We start from the raw sequence: 2,270 nt of genomic DNA on the forward strand, positions 1-2,270 counted from the left end.
ACGGTAAGGAGATGACGTCTTGTCGGTATTGATATGAATGTGTGATTAGTGGGAAAACACTCGGGTAGAATCATTGATGCGGGGATAGGGGTGAAGAAGTTAAGATGTCAGTCATGACTTTCGCAATGTTGAAGCAGTGTTATTGTGATTAATAAAATTTGTTATTTTACTACAATCGGTTTAAATAAACTTAATTCATTAGCAGAACTTCTTGTTCCACTGACACACATATGACGATCACACAGATAAAGAAGCTGAACAACACAAAAGGATAGATAGGTAGATTTAGGTGTAACCACCTGCGACACGTTTGGGTCACAAGTGGCTTAGAAAAAGAAAGACAATAGAGGAATAGGAAAAGATAGAGCAGAAATCTATCTGTGTCCAACCTACATCCCTAAACCGAGGTAGCAAAACGGCCTGGAAAAATCCCAGTTATCTCATTCCTGGACACAGACAGAAATCCGCAAAGAAAGGGACAAGCGGGATAGAAAACAGACCCTACCAGCAGCCCCTCCAACCGCCCGCAAGCTGATGGTGATAGGTGAATGATGAGTAATATTGATGTTGAGGATAAATGTAGGAAAGTATTGTTGAATTATTGGTGAACTATGTAAATAACCAAAATTTATGCAGTATGAAATTTAGTGCACCACTGAAAATGAAATGAGCACCAATGATAAAAACAGAGGAAATGCAGCTTGATGCACCTTTCTGACAGACTTCCAATAAACATCAAAACTACTTGCAAAAATAGGAAACGATTCAATGTAATACGACAATTACGGGAGAAATAATGACAGTAGCATCCGATTTACATTTACACCATGAAATTGACACGGCTGATTTCGTATTTTGTTTTACAGAGGCGTTCATTGGTCTGGAAAATAATATTAACTATTTCTTGTAGGCAATCAGTGAACTATATTCCGAAAAAATTGTGCTGAGCGTCATTATACGCATTATAGTTATTGTAAGACTGTTAGATTAAGCAGAATGAAATTAAAACAGATCATCGCAAAAATCAACCTTGCTCCATTGGGCATCGAACCTCAGATCTGATTATTGATCATTCGTGTTACCATTACATCAAAGAGATAATCCAATAATTAAAATGATTTTTCACAAAGAATAAGCAACGAGATTAAAGAATGAAACAATGGAAAGTAGGTCAAGAAAAGGCCGACAAAAAAATATGGCAGAGTGAGTACGAATTGATTCAAAGCCTTTGCGAAGGGATAGATTTTTTTATAACGACTATTTTTAAAGCCCTAACAGTGCAGCAACATATAAATATATGCATAGAAATCCGTAAATTGTTGAATAAATGCCCAATTGAGGTAGCTTACAGAACTGCCCGATAACACTTTTACACATTTAAATAATGATTGTCCAGCGGTTCCCTCCTATGAGATTTCATCAAAAGAGACTCTCAAAATGCATTGATACCGAATGCAAAAGTTATCTACATTAAACCGCATTGTTTTTTTTTACTCCAATGCAGGATTGGTGGCAATGGATTTTGGTGTTAAGAAGATGACGATAGACGCAAATTCAGAGACGGAGATCAAATAATGTTACAGTTCCAGACCTAGCCCTAAGGTGATTCGACAAGGAAGAGTCAAGCCAATTTCATTCGTTCTGTTACCAAAGTCACCGTTAGACAACATCCCATACAAATACAATCCAGTTATTCGTAGACCTCCGAGTAACTTTTATGTATGAGGTTCAATACTAAAAAAGCCAGTGCACTTCGACCGGTAGAAGTACGTTTCTCGTAGTATCTCACATGAATAATGACCACAATGACAGTGGAAAGAAAGGCTTAGTGTGGACTCACTTGGTTTCTGAATGTCGAAGCATGATTTGGAATCCAAGTCCTAAAATATATCACCACATTTACTTCATCCCCAATTCTACGTCCATCGTCACAATCCTTACCAACACCAGCCCCCACAACCATCTCCCTCATAAGCGATTTCATTATCAGTGTTCAGTAATATATAAATAGAAGCATATAAAATCCCTATATTGGTGAATAAAAGCCGAATCTACCTAGCTTCCACAACTGTTTAATACTATTTTTTAATCACATTTGACTGACGATTGTCCAGAGATTCCGTCCTATTAGATTTCATGAAAAGAGACTTTCTCAAAATTGTATTTGATACCGAATACCAAAAATTTAGTGTATTAAATCATATAGTTTTTTTATTTGTGAAAAAAGTTGAACCAACAATCGTATAGCTGAAATTCATTACAAGTGACTG

General features: G+C 36.6%; 1 protein-coding gene across 1 annotated transcript in view; it reads right to left on the reverse strand.

Annotated features, from left to right (window-relative positions):
• The window catches only part of LOC144970420 (lipoamide acyltransferase component of branched-chain alpha-keto acid dehydrogenase complex, mitochondrial-like), a 14,798-nt gene extending 12,935 nt beyond the window's left edge, over positions 1 to 1,863 (reverse strand). The window contains exons 1-2 of the mRNA XM_078910082.1: positions 1,841 to 1,863; positions 506 to 609 (exon numbers count right to left, since the gene is read on the reverse strand). Of these exons, the coding sequence (XP_078766208.1) occupies positions 506 to 609; positions 1,841 to 1,863 (127 nt within the window). The remainder of the gene's footprint in view (positions 1 to 505; positions 610 to 1,840) is intronic.
• Between the last annotated feature and the right edge of the window lie 407 nt (positions 1,864 to 2,270).

This window comes from Berghia stephanieae, chromosome 1, assembly GCF_034508935.2.
Source record: "Berghia stephanieae isolate SIO BIC M18660-M18661 chromosome 1, UCSD_Bste_1.3, whole genome shotgun sequence".
NCBI classification, from domain to species: Eukaryota; Metazoa; Mollusca; class Gastropoda; order Nudibranchia; family Aeolidiidae; genus Berghia; species Berghia stephanieae.